The sequence below is a fragment of the Acomys minous genome (genome assembly GCF_964271855.1).
Source record: "Acomys minous genome assembly, chromosome: 18".
Classification (NCBI taxonomy): domain Eukaryota; kingdom Metazoa; phylum Chordata; class Mammalia; order Rodentia; family Muridae; genus Acomys; species Acomys minous.
In genome coordinates, this window is record NC_140501.1 from 59,495,692 (window position 1) to 59,513,954 (window position 18,263).

The 18,263-nt window shown below is 44.8% G+C and overlaps 1 protein-coding gene across 2 annotated transcripts in view; it reads right to left on the minus strand.

Moving 5' to 3' along the window:
- Positions 1 to 301: 301 nt before the first annotated feature.
- Positions 302 to 18,263, minus strand: part of LOC311589307 (PHD finger protein 11-like) — a 20,951-nt gene continuing 2,989 nt past the window's right edge. The window contains exons 3-12 of one of the 2 annotated variants that reach the window (XM_084767620.1): positions 13,049 to 13,126; positions 12,530 to 12,650; positions 10,319 to 10,426; positions 8,682 to 8,815; positions 6,812 to 6,861; positions 5,679 to 5,746; positions 4,881 to 4,938; positions 4,194 to 4,325; positions 2,732 to 2,803; positions 302 to 960 (exon numbers count right to left, since the gene is read on the minus strand). In XM_084767620.1, coding sequence (XP_084623746.1) covers positions 749 to 960; positions 2,732 to 2,803; positions 4,194 to 4,325; positions 4,881 to 4,938; positions 5,679 to 5,746; positions 6,812 to 6,861; positions 8,682 to 8,815; positions 10,319 to 10,426; positions 12,530 to 12,628 — 933 coding nt within the window. In that variant the 5' untranslated portion in view covers positions 12,629 to 12,650; positions 13,049 to 13,126 and the 3' untranslated portion in view covers positions 302 to 748. The remainder of the gene's footprint in view (positions 961 to 2,731; positions 2,804 to 4,193; positions 4,326 to 4,880; positions 4,939 to 5,678; positions 5,747 to 6,811; positions 6,862 to 8,681; positions 8,816 to 10,318; positions 10,427 to 12,529; positions 12,651 to 13,048; positions 13,127 to 18,263) is intronic. The other variant, XM_084767621.1, reaches the window with a different exon arrangement.

The window sequence follows — 18,263 nt, forward strand, 5'->3', positions numbered from 1 at the left end:
TTTCCCCGACCCTATTCCCCTCCCCTAGGTCCATGAGTGAGGAGGATCTCCTCCCCCACTATATGGTCATAGGCTATCAAATCTCATCTTGATAGCGTGCTTATTCTTTCTTTGAGTGTCCTCAGGCCTCCCGACCAAGGGGAGGCCATCAAATATGGGGCACTAGAGTTCATGCAAAAAGACACTTCTAAAATGACGATGATGAAGACCTACAAAATCGCTGAAGTAGAACGTAGGACTCTACATCGTCTCAGCTGAGGGATGCTGGGAGCGGCTTTAAGTAAACTGCACATTCATTCAGTGTATTTCATAAGCATTTATTGAGTATGCTAAGTGCTCACTCAATAATGTGGTAGTTAGCAGAAACATAGGATAACAGTGAGCAAGCCAAAGGAATGAGTTTATACTTTATTCTGATGGAATTATTAATAGTGAAAAGAGGCCATTTATGAAACCCACTGGCTGCGCAGCAGAGGCAAGAGACAGCTCTAGGATTCCACAGAAGGACGTGAAAGGCTCTGGTGTTGCTGCACTTGACTGCGTGGGAGGGGAAGGTAGGAAGACCTCCTCACTGCTTGGAGAGCAGAGGGGAGGCCTAAGGCAGTTGACCTGAGGAACAGTTTTTACAGGCAAGGAAAAAGCCAGACAAGTGAGATGACAAGAGAGGGCACAGGAAACACCCAGTCAGGTGTGAAGCGTAGATCAGCAGTAGCAGGTGAGAGAGGCAAGGGGACTGTGTGTGTGTCTGTCACAGGCTGTCTTCTGAGCCTGCTTGCATTTCCGCACACTCCTGGCATTTGAGCTGGGGGTCCTCCAAGGATACCGAGGTGGAACGTGAGCGGTCCAGGTCTCCATTTTCTTGAAATGAGCACAGGATTTCTTTTAAGTCTCCAAGTGCTTCAATCTGTTGCTTCAGCTGCCTCTGCCTTTCTTCATATTCACACGCTTTCCGCTTTATTACTTTAAAAGAAGTAAAGTGGCTTCAGTTTATGCAGTAATTTGATGAGGAACAGTGTCCTGTCTCTGGTCTGGATCAGTTAAAAAACACTGTAATTGTCGCTGAAATAAAACAGAGTGGTCTGAGCAGAAAGTGCTCCGTTCAGCCTCTGCTTCCGTTTGACTCAGGATGGAACGCCAGCATTTATCGCATTATTCTGCACACCTTTATGGTAGAACAAGGTCACACAGCATTCATTCATTCATTCATTCATTCATTCAGAGACTAGAGCATGTAGCAGGACTGCCAGTGACAACTCTTTCATGAGCACACCTCTGGCTCTAAGGACATCTGTTACATCACAGCTTTGGGTGTGACTTAGGAACAGAAAAGCTTTATTGTAGAAACCTACTGAGGTCATTGTCGTCAGGTGTAGATTCCTCATAATTGAACCTTTAAATTCATGGTTGTCAGAATGACTGTGTACCTGCAGCTAGCTTGAAATACTAGGCTGAATCAGCCAGACCAGAATGGCACTGGGTCAGAGGTCAGGCTTTCCCACTGGTTCTCATGCAGGGCTGGTTAGGGTCTTGCCCTGCATCATGTGTGTGTGACATGTTCCAGACACATGACTTTCATACTAAGTGTCCCATGTAAATATCATAGGAAATGCACATTTTTGAAGGCTGTTTTTAAAGCTATTCTTATTCACAGACATTTGCCAGTGACTTTCAAAGTAAAATATTTCAGAGGTCAAATAGGAATGAGTAACAAAATCAAAATGAGAGAGGGTGTGTGTATTGAGGCGACACAGACAAAACTGTCTTCTTCACAGGGGAAACCTGCTGTGCCCTTATTTTACTGACAGGCACGGCTGTAGAAAAGAACACTGTAGGGCAGTGAGGGGAGGAGCTACTCAGAGCAATCCCGGGAGACTCGGGCCCTCACCGGTATCCACAGGTGCAGCGCAGAGGTATGTGGTACTGAGAGGCAACTTAATAAACGCAGGCTTCTGCTGTTTTTCAGACGAGGTTTCATTGTGTAGCCTAGGCTGGCAATCCTCCTGCCTCACCTTTTCAACTGCTGAGATTACAGGTGTGCACCACCCAGCTGATGCATCACTTTTTTTTTTTTTGAAAGACTAGGTCTCGTTAATTCTGCCTGCATACTACCATTAAAAACTCCCACACAACAACAAAACCAAAATAATTCTTGATTATTCTTGTTTTTTTCCTGAGGGATTTTAGAATTATAGTACACACTGCTTCAAGAGATGGGCTTTGAAGAGAAATCTTAGGAAAAGACCTTGATGACTCTTCCAGCAAGAGGAGGTGACCTGCAGGATGGGTCACTGTGGCTCCATCCTGCTGCCTGGGGACAGAGAGGCTGCAGGGAGCATCCTGAGCTCCAGGCGGTGTCTGTCTCTACATGGGCCCACACACTGCAGTTTTAGAGTCAAGCACTTTGGTTGGTTCTGTCTTGTCAGTTAGCTTTTCTGTACACAAAAGTACTTGTGGATCTACCTGGAAAACAAAGCTGTGTGATCCAAGCACCTACAAATACTTGCATTTTCTGTCTGTCTCTGTCCATCTGTCTATATATCATTTATGTCTGTGTATACGTGTAAAACTGTTTTTTCATATGTTTCCTGGGTTGTGCTGTTCTTGTAATGGGCTTTTTCACTTGATATAAACCGTCTTTTATGATTGTGTTCATCATTTTATCACCTACCATTTAGATCTGAGTGATGAATGTCTCTAAACCACACTGTTCATTAGTTAAGGAGCCACCTACCTTCTTGGAATTTTATTAATGTGTCTTCAAACAATCCACTGCCCAACAGTAAGGTCTCAATCTCTTTATAGTCTAGAGAGAAAAGCAATTTCCTCTGTTGATTTTAATGTGACTAAATAGTCAGAGAGAAACAGAAACTAACCCCCAGTATGGAAGAGTAAGCAGCAGAGGCTGCTCAGTGCAGAGGCCCAGCAGGGACCCGTGAGGAGCATCCGCCCAGTATCCCTGCAGCTGGACCATCTCAGGAGAGAGCACCTGTGTTTCAGGGAGCCCCCAGGTGATCCTGAGGTACCCACAAATTTTACTTCTTGGTCTTGAGAAAATAAGTAAATAAAATTATGTAACAAATGGGCCTTTAGAATTATTGTTAATTTATCTTTTGATTTTGCCATAGAAAAAGTAATTTTTAAGTCCAGATTGTGCACTGTCCCTTACAGTATGAAATACCCAGATTCCCCTAACAAGGAACTACGGAGCTTTTAGCTCCTTCGGCACGTTACAGGAGGGCACAGGAGCCACACACTTGCACAAGGGAGTGGGCCTTTTCCTTCCCTAGGAGTCATTCACAAAGAAACTACAGCGTTGATCTAAACACCTACTCCACGGCCAGGCAGGATGGCTCAGCAGGTAGGGGTGGTGGCTGCCACCTGATGCCTTAAGTTCAGTCCCCACTCAGGGCCCACATGGTAGAAGGAAAACTGACTCCTATGACTTGCCCTCTGACCTGCATGTGTGCTGTGGCTGGTGCACAGTGCGATGTTTGAAAAAAGATTTATTTGTGAGTGTGTATACATGGGTTAGGTGTCCTCAAGTCTATTAAGGAATATAATTTGAGGCACATCAAAATTATTACCTAGGGGCTGGGTCCCAGTGCTCCAGGGGCTCAGAGAATTCTAGCCTCTGTGGGCACTTGCACTCCTGTGTCCATGTGTTACACACAGATATACACACAGGCACACATATAAATAAAAGAATGATAAATGTAGATTGTCAAACAGCACCTGCAGCAGCAACAACAAAACCAGCCAAACTAACACCACACAGTTTCAATGAGTATCTCCATCCAGCTGTGTGACCTCTGGGAAACAGCCCTCCGCCTCAGTGCATTTCAGCCACTAAGGAAAGAATCTGTCATCTTTATATATTGCTCATTTATTACTTTAAATTTTTTATATTTGTTATTTTGTATATGAGTGTTTGACTACAGGTACAAATGCATGTACCATGTGACTGCCTGGGAAATGCACAGGACGGAAGGCGTTGGATTCCCTTCACAGGAGGTTCAGTTGTGAGCCACTGTGTAGATGCTTGTGTCCTCCACAGGACTCACAAGTGCCCTTGACCACTGAGCAATCTCTCCAGCCCATAATGAGTGTTCTTAAACAAGGTGTTAAAGAAGGGATAGAAAAGCATGGGAAAGTTGTGTTTTCTAATATTCATTTACAGTTAGCCGATTCAATACCTGCATCTGATGTGGTCTCATCCTTGAGTCTTGCGTACATTAAATCCATTTTTTCTAGTATATCTTCAAATAATTCAGTAAGAAGTCCTGCCTCCTTGCATTTCTTAAGAAAAGGAACTTTGACAACTGCACCTAAGAGCAAACAATACATCTTTAGGAGGAAATGGGCAGCTACTGATGTCATATGATCACATTATACTTTACCAGTCAACGGTCAGCATACTTGTCTCATTTTTATGTAGCTCAAAGGTAAATGGTATAAAAAAATTAAAACATTTCTCTGCTTATAGGAACTGTTTGAATTAGTGTGATTTTGTAGCATTTAGCTTCAAATGCTTGAGGTGACAGCCTCTCATGTTAGTAATGGCTACTGTGTAGTAAGGAAGGAAAGCCACCTGTCACCCTGAGTGGCAGCACACCACTGGATTCTGGCCTCAGGCAAACCCACCTGTCTTCTTAATGTGTCTCCTCAGACTGAGAAGAAACGGTTATTGTAGCTCAAGCACATTTGATACAGCATGGGCTCTAACAGAGTGCACAGTGGTAATAAAGACCTATGTTCTTATTAGGTACAAAGGCCCAGGAGCATAGAGGTCAAAGCATGGCACCAGCTTTGGAACATATGGGTCAACATTTTATAACTATTTGAAGGTCACTGTGGTTCTGCAACCATCACTGAGAACCAACCTGTGTGACTGAGGTGCTCTACCGTCATGTGTCTTTTGTCATGTTTCTTCTTTTTAGGCTACAAGAGAAAATCAAGATTGCATTGAATATTCATATTGGCCTGTAATACTACATTAAATAAAAATGTTTTGCTACATCATTAAAAGTATTAATCAAATTTTTTAAAAAAAGATCTATTAGACAAACTTTTTTCTTGATAAACTCCTGGATCCAAATGATACCCTAAAATAGCTGATACCTATGGGGTGTGAGGTTTGTGACCTAAAATACAAATCCTAAATAAACAATAAGAGGGAAAGAGTGCTGTCTTGTACTAATTTAGTTTATATCAGCTGGTAGAAATAGTGTTCACATCTCTCCAAATTCTTCCACTTTTTTTGTCTACTAATCCAGAACAGTACAAGTTAGAAACTCAGTCAGTATGAACCATGTAGCTCAGAAACACTTGTTATGAATGAATGTTTATGTGCACTCTCAGCCTGGAAGGGAAGATGTTTCACTGGCATTCACTAGCCAAGGGATGCTTGACAGAAGCTGAGGGAACAATGTCATCCCTGAGCGCCTAGCTCCTTACTACTCTAAGCTTTTAACACGTTAGGATGACTAAGCACTTGCGGAGTGTAGGGTTCTCCCCAAGATGCCACACTAAGACTAGCTCCAGCTCTTTCTAGGGAGAAAACACACATGAAGGATGCTGTGCAAATGCCAGCTCCTCCAGTGATTTGAAAACTGTGAGTCTCTGGCATTCAGAATTCCATGTAGACTTTGTGAAGAAATGAGATCTTCAAGTCAAATTACCTGTGAGGGAGAGTCTGCTGAGAGGTCTTTCTCCCTTTCTCTCTTTTTCTTCAGGCTTGGGCAGTCAGCTAAAATAGAAACCATTTAAAGGTTGGAATATAGAAAACAATAATTGCTGGGCTGTGATGGCATGTGCCTTTAATCCCAGCACTCAGGAGGCAGAGGCAGGGGGATCGCTTGAGCTCAAGGCCAACCTGGTCTACAGAGTGAGTTCCAGGACAGGCAGGGCTACACAGAAAATCCCTGTCTCAAGTGTGTGTGTGTGTGTGTGTGTGTGTGTGTGTGTGTATGAAAAGATTAATGTTTGCATAAAGTAAAAAATACATGCCAAAGTTGCTGCAAAATTAGAAAACTGGGCAAACTTTGACCTAAGCATGTGCAACTTACAACAAAGGGATTAATTTTAATTCTAAACTCATAGGCAGATGTAAAACTGAAAACAGCAGATGGTATTTCACTCAACAGACGAATCAACTCAGGCCATAGGTGACTGTTGGAAAGGTGTAGCAGTATAGCAAGTGTCACGGATCAAGCTGACATGCGCTCTTATCTAATACTTGCGGAGATCTGGACAGTCCTATTTCTTTATCTACAGCAGGCTTTTCAGAAGATAATTAGCCAGTCTTGCTTATCCAGAGATCTATCACTTATGCTCTTTGACCTAGTGACTCTTCTTAGAAATTGCACTTAACAGTGTAGTTATGAAATGGGACAAATATTTATGGAGAATAATTTTGAGACAGGATCTAACAATCTAGCTCAGGCTAGAATGGAACTAACTCTGTCTTTGTGTGTGTGTGTGTGTGTGTGTGTGTGTGTGTGTGTGTGTGTGTGTGTACATGTACATATATATGTATATACATATGCACACATTATAATCATCATTCCCTGTCAACATACAGTTGTGGAAAGCAACTGCAAATGCTACTTTCCAAAGAGTTAAAAACATAATGACTATCTATGGCTAGAGATGGCTCAGGGCTTAAGAGCACTTGCTGCTTTTCCAGGGGAATCAGGTTTGGTTCCAAGCACCCACATGGTGCCTCACAACCATCTGCAACTTACTGAGAAGAAATTATAGTATTTCATGTTTTACCTAAGTAACTTTCTTTAAACCCACTTTAGAAACTTACCACTCTGCGTGGTCTCTTCTTGTTTTGGAGCATGTTGTTGGCAAAATAATCTGAAAATACAGAATTTCAAAGAATCACTAAATCTTTTAATTTGTAGAGATCCACCTGCCTTTGCCTCCGTGATGCTGGGATTAGAGGTGCATGCCACTACATGGCTAAAGTACTTATTTCTAAAAAGAAATGAGTTTAAGTGTGTGTAAAATATTAACCCAATCCAGTGTGGGTGAGAGCGGCCAGTGTCTTTGTGCCCTTTGAGCATCAGAGGGGACTGTGTTCTCTGAGGGCATGGGTGCTGAGGAGATGTTCTGAGCAGCACATCTGAAGGACTAATGTCCGAGATTTGCAAGCTTCATTCTGACTCTCCACTGATCTTCAAATGTAACATAGACGCACTTGCATTAGCCTAAAGAAGGACTTTCCAAGACCAGAGCACTCCTTCACGAGAACTTGTGTTTGGAGTGTCTTCAAAGAGAGGCCAGCAGCAGAGGACACTAGAGACCTGAGTGAGGGAGTTGTAAGGGACTTCTCTGCCCCCAGGCTTGCCTTTGTCTTAGCCCCTTGTGGGACCTAGTGTCCTCCGCTTTACCCCAGTGCCCCTCCATGCAGCCTTCCCAGCAGCACCACGCTCCAAGTCATCTCTACATCAGCACCTCTGAGCGCCTTTCATGTGGTCTCAGATTGCATTCCCAGACTGACTCGGATGGAACTGGTGCCCCTCACCTCTCCAGTGCTGTGAATTTAGGCATGTTCTACCATGCTTGGCTATAAGCTTTTGAAATGTGTAAAGTATAGAAACGATTAGGGTAGACACCCCCAGTGCCCTCCCCATGCCCAGTGTCTGTAATTCTCAAGTCTAGACAAAGCCCCTTCCTGCTTCAGCCCCTCCCATGTGCCAGTGTTCAGAGTGGCCTTTCTGCACCCTCCACCAACCAGTCACTGGCCAGGCTCATTCCCTCTCTGTGTCCCTTAGCGCCTTGTGAGGTGTCTCAGGTATTCTTTGCACCTCGATATTTAAATTAAATTTTAAACTGCAGAGAATTCCACCTTTTCTTGCTTAAACAATTAAATGGGTTTTTAAAATTGTCTTAATTATTGCAAGTATGGTCAATATAGTTTTTTGTTTTTAACTTTGAAGTTATTTCCTGAAGTTTCAGGCCAACCTGGACTACTTGTTGAGTTACTGTCTCAAAACCCAAAAACTAGATACAACGGGGAATTCAGCCCACCCCCCCCCCCTTTCTATGTGTTTGTATCTACTGTAATAGTAAAGTGCGTTCGTTGTGAAAGTCAATAATAACAGTGACGTTCTAGGAATATAACTACCTATAGGTTTCTCAGCAATTCAGATATGGAAAGTGTTGTGCAAACTGAATGGAAATTTACAAACAGCAGCCAGCTGGGGTGCTGGCGAGACGACTCAGCAGGTGAACGGTCCCGCCATCAGGTCAGCCGCCTGAGGTCCACATGGGTCCAGCACAGGAGGCTGAGCGCTCACCCCCACAGGGGGGGAGTAGAGACCCAAGGCCCTGTGGATGTGTAAGGGAAGGAAGGTCTCTTCCTGTAGCAGTAAAGAACAGGCTTGAACTGGCCCCTGCCTCCTGTAGCACACGCGTGCTGCCATTACAAACGAGGCTCTCCCAGGAAGAAGAGAGTGCAGAGAAACTGTACAAAGTCCAACAAAACTTTGCATAGTTCTTTCCCCCGTCATGTGCAGACATGTTGTGAAGCTGAGTTCCTGGTGGGTGTCCCTTAAGTCCTGTTCTCACATAAAGACCATTTGCATAAATGAAGCTGGAGACGTATGTCACAATCTGACCACTCCTTACACACCCACCTCCTCCACCATTTAGTTTTAAAGCTATTTGATTACTTGTAGGTTCCACGAACTCCATCAACTCGTAGAACTGCCTGGTCGTTTTTGGCACAGAGTAAGTGATAATTCTTGGCACAGGATGATTCATCACATCCCACGGTGGCTCCTCTTTTTTTACAAAATGAGCATTTCTGTAGAAGAATAGATCACACTGGGTAAGCCTGTTTTTTGGTTAAAAAGCAAGGTTGTCATTAAATGTTGCCTCAGTCAGCATGCCCGTATTTTTGTTCTGACTGTCACTGGTGTATCCTAGCCTCCTTCCCCACACTAAATGTGACTTAGAGGAAGTTTCAGCAAAACTGCAGTCAACTGGAACAGAAGGTCTGGGGTAGACAGTTGCATCGTAGTCCACGTAAATGTAAACACATGTAGATGGTTTCCAAAAAAACCCAGACTTTCCCTGTAAATAAAGAACTCTTAGATGTAAAGCTGGCAGGCTTCTTTCTCCCTGGGCAGGGCGTTGGTCAGGGGACTTTGAGTGTGAGGCTCAGCAGCTCTTTGTTGTGCCCCTAAGAGATGTGTGTCCTCAGCTGGTGCTTGATGGCTTCCTGTTAGACATCTCGTCTGTGATGTTGCCACCCGCCCTACCCTGAGTTGCTGCTCAGGGTAATATGAAATAAAGGGACCTGTTTCCACTGTATAGGAACTGAACAACATTGGAACCACAACTAGAAAATACAGTATTTTTCTTGATGCCTTGTGTCCCCATCTGGCTTTCTAAGGAGGTAGTGTAGAGATGGTGTGGCATTGTGTGTCTGCTGCCGTTGACACCTTACTATGGGTGTGGTCAGCCATGACACACTCAGACTTACCATCCTATTCACTAATCTGCAAATGGCCTTTTACAAAGGAAGCCCAGACACCCAGTGAGCTTCACAGGATCCCCTTTGAGCTGTCGTTCTTTCCCGGATAGGCCTGTTATGACCCCAGCTCAAAGGCAGATGCTGACCAGCAATAACCACTCAGAAGCTGGTGCAGAAAGACATGCAGCCATGATTGACACCTAGAAGGCATCTTACTCCATGTGAGGGATGAAGCTCTGGCTCTGCTTGCCACCTGCACCTTTGTGGCAGCAAGAGGACCAGCTAGCTGCTTTGGGGCAGGAGAGCAGAAGGAAGGACCTAGGTGGTGCTGCTGAGCTGCTGAAGGTGGCTTTTGCTCTGGTGAAATGACAGGGCTTGGTAAAGCCTGTCAGAATGGAGTCTGTTCACTCAGTCTGTTCATCTCAAGCCTGCTTTCCTGAAGGTGGGATAGACAGCTCTCAGCTGGGGCCGTCCCTCACAGTCCTACTTACCACTCTCTAGGATGTTGCTCTAACCCTACTTTTACCAATAGATGTTTGTTTGTTTAAATGAAAGAGTCTTTAAAATAAAAAACTTTTGTGTATGTGTCTGGGTGAGTGAGTATGTATTGCAGGTGCCTGTGGAAGCCAGCAGAGTGTGTCAGACACCCTGGAGTTGCAGCTACAGGCAGCTGTGAGCTGCTATTTGGTTGCTTGGAACCAAACTCAGGTCTTGTGGAAGGTCAGCAAGCATTCTTAAGTGCTGATCCATCTCTCCAGCCCCTCGCAGACTGACCTTCGAATGTAGCCCCCAAGACTCACCCTGTATGAGTAATAACACACGTCAACTTACCAATCTTTGTCCTCTCCAGATCTCTTTCTTTACTGATTTCACATCAAAATTTCTATCTGTATCACATGGATCACGATCCTCACATTCCACCAGTCCTGATGAGTACAGCTGCAGGTTGGGAAAAAAATCCAGAGTTGGCATGAAGCAGTCCTGACCAATACAAGTCAGAGACGGTGCTGAAAAGGCCTGAGGGGGAGGGCTAGAGTAGACAGCGTTTCAGAGCCTTGGCCACTTTACAGGTAGATAATTGGGCACGAGCCCAATTCTTTTAGATGTTTGTCCAAGAGGAATAAAAACATATGGGAGACAATGGCTCATACACAGATGTTCATTACAAAATTTGCTATCCCCTCAGACTGGACAGAATGCATGTGCTGACGGACGGATGAACAGACTGTGACACAGCCATCTCACAAGATAATATGAAAACGGGGAGCAAATACTGATCCATCCACCTGTTAGTCTCACGGGACCTCCCTTGGGGTGCTCACGTCCTCTTGGGTTGAAGTTCCTCATAGAGAAATGTGTCACATGGGCAGAGAGCCTGTCCTCCCTGCTTTATGTCAACTTGACACTAGCTAGAGTTATCTTAAAAGAGGGAACCTCAATTGAGAAAATGCTTCTCTAAACTCTGACATTAGCCCATTTTCTTAATTACTGATCAATGGGGGAGCCCAGGCCAATGTGAGTGGCACCGTCCCTGGCCTGGGGGTCCTGGGTTCTAAAAGAGAGCTGACAGAGCAAGCCATGAGAGCAAAGCAGTAAGCACCTGCATCAGCTCCTTTCTCCAAACTCCTGTTTTGAGTTTCTGTCCTGAACTCCTTCTATGATGAGCAGCTTTATGAAAGTGCACACAAATAAACCATTTCCTCCTCAGCTTGCTTTTTGGTCATGGTGTTTTACCGCAGCAATAGAAACTCTCACTAAGACACAGTCTACACATGCTTTCCTGTATGCTTAAAGCTTCTCTGTAGGACTACAGTGTAAATGCTATGAAAATGTCTGCTGTAGTTGTTAAGGCAACAGGGTAGGAAAAAGCATGTGTCTATTCCATAAAGGTGTATGTTTTTCTGAATATTTTGGCTGAGTACATAGATATAGAACCCAAAGAGGGCCAACTGTACATATGGCATAGGAGAATCTCCAAAACACTTCTGAGCAATGGAATCCACACACTAAAGAACCCATGCTGTGCACTCCTGTCATGTGAGTCTAAAAAACACCAATCTAAAGTGACTTGGAATAGATGCGAGGAGGCATGAGAGAATGTTCTGGGTCCTGGGAGCTCCCTGAATAGTGACAGAGATCATATGGAGGCAAGCGTGTTTTAAAACTCAACTGTACACTTCAGTCAGCTGCATTCTTTAATGAAATGTATACGGATAAAATTTACTACAAATGTTGAGAAATCAACAGTCCATCAGAAATGGTTTAACAATGGAAAAAATGTAAATATACATATACAGCTAAAGTAAAAGGCTTAAGGGATGAAAGCTTCATGCAGCCCATGTACTTCAACCCTTTGCCATATTGTTTAGGATAACAGGTGATAACCCAAGTTTGGGGATTAGATGGCACTGTAGATACAATGCTAATGTCGATTAGATGGCACTGTAGACACATCACTAATGTCAATTAGATGGAACTGTAGATACAACACTACTGTCGATTACATGGTACCATAGATAGAACGCTAGTGTCGATTAGATGGAACCTTAGACACAATGCTAATGTCGATCAGATGGAACTGTAGACACAATGCTAATGTTGATTAGATGGAACTGTAGACACATTGCTAATGTCGATTAGATGATACTGTTGACACAAAGCTAATGTCTGATTTTTACTTATGTGAGAGAAGGTCCTTGCTTGCAGAAATACAAATTCAAGTATACAGGACAGATGGTACATAATTTAAAACATATCTAACAGCTGGATAGGATGGCACATATCTTTAGTCTCAGCACTCGGGAGACAGGGGCAGATTTACCTAAGTGAGTATTTTCACCTCAAAGGCACTCTACCCACTGGGGCATTATGATTTATATGATCATAATCTTCTCTCGGCAATCTGTAACAGTGGTTGCGAGCCACCATGTGGATGCTGGGAATAGAACCTGGGTCCTCTGTAAGATCATCCAGTGTTCTTAACCACTGAGCCACCTCTTCAGTCTTACACATATAGTTTATAAGGTATTACAAGTAACTTACCAAACAATTTTCATGAGCAGCTATATTCACTGATGGTGCAAAGTATATCACACTCCAGTCGTGCCCTTTGGGACAGAGGGCACATATCCTTTTTTCCATCTTTCTGTACCCTGACTGACACCTATAAATAACATGCAGGTTAAAAACAGAAAAGCATGTCATGGACTTGCTTAAAGGAGGCAAGGCCCTCTTTTTATGATAGAGTCTTAACTCCTGGAAACAACAACAACAACAACAACAACAACAAATCAGCACTCTAAGTGGGGAAATGGCATTTCTTGTGTGGTACAGCCTCAGTCAGAGCTCTGGACCAGTGCTGTCAACAGAAAGAGAGCAAGTCACAAAGGTGAGCTTTGTTGTAACTCAAGACTTTCCAGGGGTCATACTGAAATACATAAAACACACAAAGCAATTCTCTGATGATGTCTAAGAGCTGCATTTATCTACGGGCAGATATGTGAACTCAGAGTGAAGTTTGATACCATGTCTATATATCAAAAATAGTAATACTAGGCTTACCGTGGTATTCTGTGAGCTCCCTTACCATAGGTTCTTGGTCAGATTTACAGTAGCAGGCATGCACTTCCTCTTGCTGGCCTTTAATTGAATTAGAAATCAGTTGGTTACCCCTATAACTCACGAACATACCTTCCCGTGCTGGTCTTAGTGTAGCTCAACAGTGTTCACAGCTGTACTGGACTGTTGATCATTTTTCTTCTTCAACAAGCTACATGGCACCTTCCAGGAAAATCCCCCTGGTAATTGCCTAATTTCTCTGTGTCCTCTGACTAAAAACTGTGGTATCTTTGGCAATAGGGTCTTATTATCAAGTTCTCAACTGGTCAAAGTGCGGAGAATATCTGTCGAATGCTTAGCCAACAAGACAACTAAAATCACCTCCACTTCCCCCAAGGCTCAGGGACCATCGCGGAAGAGGGAATGGAAAGATTCCAAGATCCATAGAAACAGGGTCTTCTAGACATGACAGAGATGCTGTAATCATAAACCCAAAGCAGCTGTGGCTGCCTGCACAAGGCCTGTGTAAAATCAAGGCAGTTAAAAGTCTACTTGGCATGGGGGTGGGTGGGTAGGTCAGGTCTCAGTAGCATTCACTGAGGAGATATCAGCTGATGGTTTGTGGGGGAGGGAGTGTTATATATCCTTTAGGGTGTGGCCCCTGTTAGGTCTGCCATACTTCAGGGAATGGACGGATACACACACACACACACTGGCTAGTCTTGCAGAGGATCCAGGCTCTGTTCCCAGCACCTACATGGTGACCCCATCTCCATCTCTAACTCTAGTTCCAGGGGATCCTGTGCCCTCCTCATCTAAGCAACACAGGCATCAAGTCCACAAAGGGCACCCTGACATCTATGCAGGCAAGATCACACACAAAATAAGGCTGGATAGATCACTAGTCCCCCCACAGTTTGGCTGGAGACATCTCTACCAAGTGACTTAGGACAATGGTTGCCTGGGCCAGTGTCAGGGACAGAAGCTGCCTTTGCTAACCTCACTTGGGCAGCGACCCCTGCAGTCACTATGATTGAAGGCTTGAACAGCTCAGAATCAGTGCCCTCCTACTGTCTCTTTTCCTGCTTTAACCTTTGGGTCAGACTACTACTCAAGATCTAGGGGTTGGGGGCATTATAACAGCCTGTCTACATGAGCTTTTGTTTTAATTCTGTAGTCCGCTGTTCATTATTTCTGTTTCCTGTCCCAGAGGGGACCTCCTCCTGCGCTCTGGACTTCATGATTTTCTAAGACGATCCCAGAAAACTGTGGACCACAAAACTGACAAGCACCTGGATCCTCATGCTCAGAAGAGAAGAGAAGAGAAGAGAAAAGAAGAGAAGAGAAGGCCCTCTCAAAGAGACCATCACCATGGCAGCCCTGAAACATCAGCCTGAACTATACAAGCTTGTAGGAAACTAATGGCTACTTGCAACCCCGCACTCCAACCGGGTCCTCAGTATCCCCCAATTGCCCCAAAGATTGGGGCCTCCTTTCTAGGTTGCCAGCATCCCCAGTAAGCCCTTCCTTCCCACCCTTCCCAGCAGCCTGTATTCAGCAGAACTGCCTCCATCACATTGGCCTGTGGGGCATTTTCCTGGTTGCTAGCTGATGGAGGAATCACAGGCCACCGTGTGCAGCTCCGCTGCTGGGCAGGTGGGTATGGGTTGTGCTGCACAGCAGGCTTGAGAGCCAAGGGAAGCAAGCCAGGAAGCACTGCTGCTCCTGCTTCTTCCTTCCTTCTCTGGATGATGACCAACCTGTCAGTCAAACAAGCCCTTGGCTTCCCTGAGTTAATTTGGGCCGTGGTGTTTATCACGTCAGCAGAGAAATGAAATCACAACACATTTTAAATGACGACTCAGAGCTGAAAGGCGGCAAGCAAACTGCCCCAGCTCACACTTCCTCCCAGGTTACTACTTGCTATCACCAACCAGATTTAGAGAAATGAAATTAGAAATTAGAACCTAGAAACTCGCAGTGGAACTTCCGTGAAAACATGGCCAAAGAGATGGCACTGTCCGGTGACCCAGTCCCCACCTCTAAGTACTCAGGTGGTGGCCAGCAGGAAGCTGTCACACCTAACTTCCCCCAGGGAGACTGCAGGCCGCTGCTGAGGGCAGAGCTGGGCTTACAGCATCTGGGAAAGCTGTAGGCACCAGGGACCTCAGGAACCTGAACCCTCTAGGCTGACCTGTTCTGTCCTCTTGGGACCTTGAGCCACAGGCCTGAGAGCTATAGAGTTAGGGGGACAGGAATGCAGAGGCAGGCAACAGAGTCAGAGGCAGTTTCTGCTCTTAGTGTTAGAGGTCCCACATGAGGCTCAAGTGATATATCTGTTACATATGTGTGGGGGCCTAGAACCATCCCATACATCCCATCTCTGGTGGCTCAGTTTCTGTGATCCCTCATGTTCCAAGTTAGTTGACTCTGTAGGTTTTCTTGTGGTGTCCTTGACCCCTCTAGCTCTTTCAATCCTTCCTCCCCCTCTTCCACACGATTCCCCAAGCACTGCCTAATGCTTAGCTGTGGGTCTATGCATCTATATTCGTCAGCTTCTGGGTGAAGCCCCTCAGATGACAGTTATGCTAGCCTCCTGCCTGCAGGAAGAGCAGAATATTATTAGTAGTGTCAGTAGTAGGGTCTCTCTCAGGGCATGGGAGTAGAGTTGGACCAGTCATTGGTTGACTGGGTCAAGGTTTTATGTGGGGGTTGGTGTCCCCCTCTTTCCACTGGAAGTCCTGCCTGTAACAAGGTGACCACTTCAGGCTTAACATCCCCAACTACTAGGAGTCTCAGCTATGGTCACCACCATAGACTCCCAGGAGACTCCCCCACACCAAAGACGCCCCCTCATTGATTTCAGTTCTCTCTCCCAGCCCTCCTCCCTTCCCCACAACTGACCCCCACTCCCACTCCACTCCCACCCCCTCTCTCACCCAGTTCCCTCCCTCCATATACTTCAGAGACCCTTTATTTAAAAAAAAAAGAAAGGAAGAAAAAGAAGACAAAGAAAGAAAAAAACAAAAGGTCAAAGAAAGAACAAACAGACAGAAGAGGAGGGGAGGAAAGCAGCAGCAGGAGCAGCTTCTCCCTGCAGCAGACAGAGGCCAATATAGAAAGCCACACCTCATCAAAATGCAGAAAACAATTGACCTTAGGTACCCAGCCCTGATGGCTACATCTACAACCAAACCCCTACAACTAACGCTCCCGGAACATCTCAGAAGAGGAAGTGGAAAGACTGTAGGAGCCAGAGGACCAGAAAGTTTTCAGAACATTGCCTTCTAGATACTGCCGGAAAGCTCCACCCATGAAATCTCAACTATATGACTGTCTAAACAAGACCTGAACAACGTCCACACCAGTTGATGTGTCATCATGGATGGGTGAAATCTCTGGGGTCTCACACCTAGATGAAGGGTGAAAAAAGTAACAGAGGAGAAATCAGTCTTCCTAAAGATAAGCCCCCAACTAGTTATCCAGTACCAAGTAATCAGACCTAAAAACATATACATACAAGCACATATATATTTGTATATATTTATAATACACACACATACACACACTAGTAGTTTTAAAAAATAAGCCACGAGTTTAAAAGTGAGCAGGGCCTGGGGAACAAAGGGGAGTTGGAATGATAATATTTTTTAAACAAAAATAAAACAATTTTTAAAAATTTTATTGAAAATATTTATCTCTTATAAAACACATCCTGAACACAGGTTCCCCTCTCTCTATTCTTCCCAGTTCCCCCCAAAACTCCCCTCTCCCTCAGAAAATAAAATAACTTTTAAATGTTTACTTTTTTGAGACTATAATTGCATTATTTCCCACACTTCCTCCAACTCTCCCATTTACCCCTTTGCTGTCTTTCAAATTTATGTCCTCTCTTGTCATTGTTACATAATCATAGCCATCTACACACACACAAACACACACACACACACACACACACACACACACACAGGTCCACACAAATACCCTTACATACATTTATGCACAGCCACTGACACACACCCACACCCATATCATTACATATATAAATACAACCGCCAACACACACATAAGCACGCGCGTGAGCGCGCGCGCACACACACACACACACACATTACATACATAAATACACCAATGACACACACATACATGCTCACACAAATATCCTTACATACATAAATACATTGACACACTCACATACACACCCACCCACACGCATAAGTACAGCCTGCTCAGTCTGAATGGTATTCAGTTGTATGCTTTGGGGCTGACCGTTTGGTAGTGGATTGTGGGGAGCCAAGACCCTAGCAGGCAAACATCTCGGACCTTGGCATAGTACATTGAGTGGACCTGGAACAGACTGCCTTGTGACCTCTTTCCCTCCTTGCCTCAGGGTACATTCTAGAAGGCTGCCTTGTAACCTCTCCCACTCCCTCAAGGTACTGTCCAGCTGTTCTCAGTATTCCTGGAATTACAGAGACCTTCAGAGGACGAGCAGAACAAAGTCTATAGATAACATCATGTGGTTCCACATGCCTAACAATTCCACCCAGCCCCGGAACTACAGGGGCCCTCGCCCTGCCAAACTTCCTGACGTCCTGATATCTTGCGAAAACCGTCCACCAGGATCACCCCACTCAGCCTCCTGCTTCAATGGTATATAATTGCCTGTGAGAAAAAAAATTTGGTCAGCTTGATCAGACTCCTTGACTTGCTGTCCGTTCTTCGAGTCTCTTGTCCCCCATGCTCTCCCTAGGAGTCCGAGGGTCCCAGTTGATTGTCCGGTGGGTCCAGACAGTGGATAACCAACTGGTGAGTTCTTCCTTGGGGAAGATTCTTTCTCCTGCTCTCAACATTCCTCAGTTGCTTCTAATTCCTTATATAGTGTTGAGGCCTCCAGGGCTTCGCATCCACGTGAGCGTGGCTTCTGGTGTTGCCCTTGTCCGGCTCACCTGTAGGCAGTAACGCTTATGGGATGTTATGAGCACAGCTTCTAACACATCTCAGAGCAAACTGCCTGTTCCCCTGGCTCTCACAGTCTTCCCACCACCTCTTTCACAGTAATACCCGAGTCTTAGGTTTTAATGACAAACAAAATGCATTAAAAAAAATAAAATAGGCATTTCAAAGAGAGGGAACATGTATGGTCAATCAACATGAGCAAATCAACCTAGGAAGAAATTAGGGGAAGCCAAGCATTATGATGCCTTATATATCAATT